The following is a 970-nucleotide window of genomic DNA, read 5'->3' on the forward strand; positions in this document are numbered from 1 at the left end:
GGTTACAGGGATGGGGAGGGTTTGATAAAGTTGTATCAGACAGAAGAGGCCGTTTGGCCCAACACATCCGTACTACCTATGCAACAGGAAATCTCAGGGTTGCCACACTTTCCAACACGGGACCCTAGCCTTCATCGTCATGGAGCCCGAGTATTTGTAAGAGGTTCTCCAGCCTCAACTACCTCCCTGGGCTGTGATCCCACCACCCCCCCCTCCAACGCCTGAGGCACTGGAGAACGGGCGACAGAGATAGGTGGGGGAGCATTGAGGTCCTGGGGGTGGGGAGAGATTTGAAAATGGTGAAGAAGGAAAGTTTTGTTCCAGGGGGGGGGGGGGGGGGGGGGTTTGTGCTGCTAATGCATTGCTAGCGAGGGGAAGTCAGGGTGGGAGAGGGGTAGGGGAAGTGGGGACAGGGTCACAACGGAAGTTTGTGGCTGGAGGGTCTGAGAGGATGAGGGACGGGAGGGCACTGGAAATGATGCTTTTGGAGAGGGGTTTCGAGTTGACCCGAACAAATGCCAGCTTCCAAATTACATTTCCATGGGAACGATAGCTTCCTTTCTTGGGTGCTCTTGTTAAAGATGGCACAGCAGAGACTGGTATTCCCCGTTGCTGTGATCTGGAGGATGCTGGTGACGTTGTAGAGCCCACTGCCTGGATCGGAGGAGAATGTGTCCACATGGGCATCCTCTGGCAGGGTCTGGCCATCACGGTCAATCCAAGACACCACCGGCAAGGGGTAGCCTCCAAAGGAACTGCAGGTGAGGTTCACCTCCTCTCCCAGGCCAATCTCACCCTGCCCTGGCCCAGATATCACCGGCACACTGTAATTGGCTACAGGGAGACAAGACACAAGGTTAACACAACGCAATTTACAGCGCACACACAGAGACAGCGCTGAGGGAGCGCTGCGCTGTCGGAGAGTCGGTGCTGAGGGAGCGCCGCACTGTCGGAGGGTCGGTGCTGAGGG

The 970-nt window shown here is 56.6% G+C and overlaps 1 protein-coding gene across 1 annotated transcript in view; it reads right to left on the minus strand.

Moving 5' to 3' along the window:
• The window catches only part of LOC109938639 (ICOS ligand-like), a 5,179-nt gene that overhangs the window by 3,657 nt on the left and 552 nt on the right, over positions 1 to 970 (minus strand). The window contains exon 2 of the mRNA XM_048594609.1: positions 535 to 834. Within this exon, the coding sequence (XP_048450566.1) occupies positions 535 to 834 (300 nt within the window). The remainder of the gene's footprint in view (positions 1 to 534; positions 835 to 970) is intronic.

This window comes from Rhincodon typus, unplaced genomic scaffold (assembly GCF_021869965.1).
Source record: "Rhincodon typus isolate 14 unplaced genomic scaffold, sRhiTyp1.1 hic_rhity00011678, whole genome shotgun sequence".
Lineage (NCBI taxonomy): Eukaryota > Metazoa > Chordata > Chondrichthyes > Orectolobiformes > Rhincodontidae > Rhincodon > Rhincodon typus.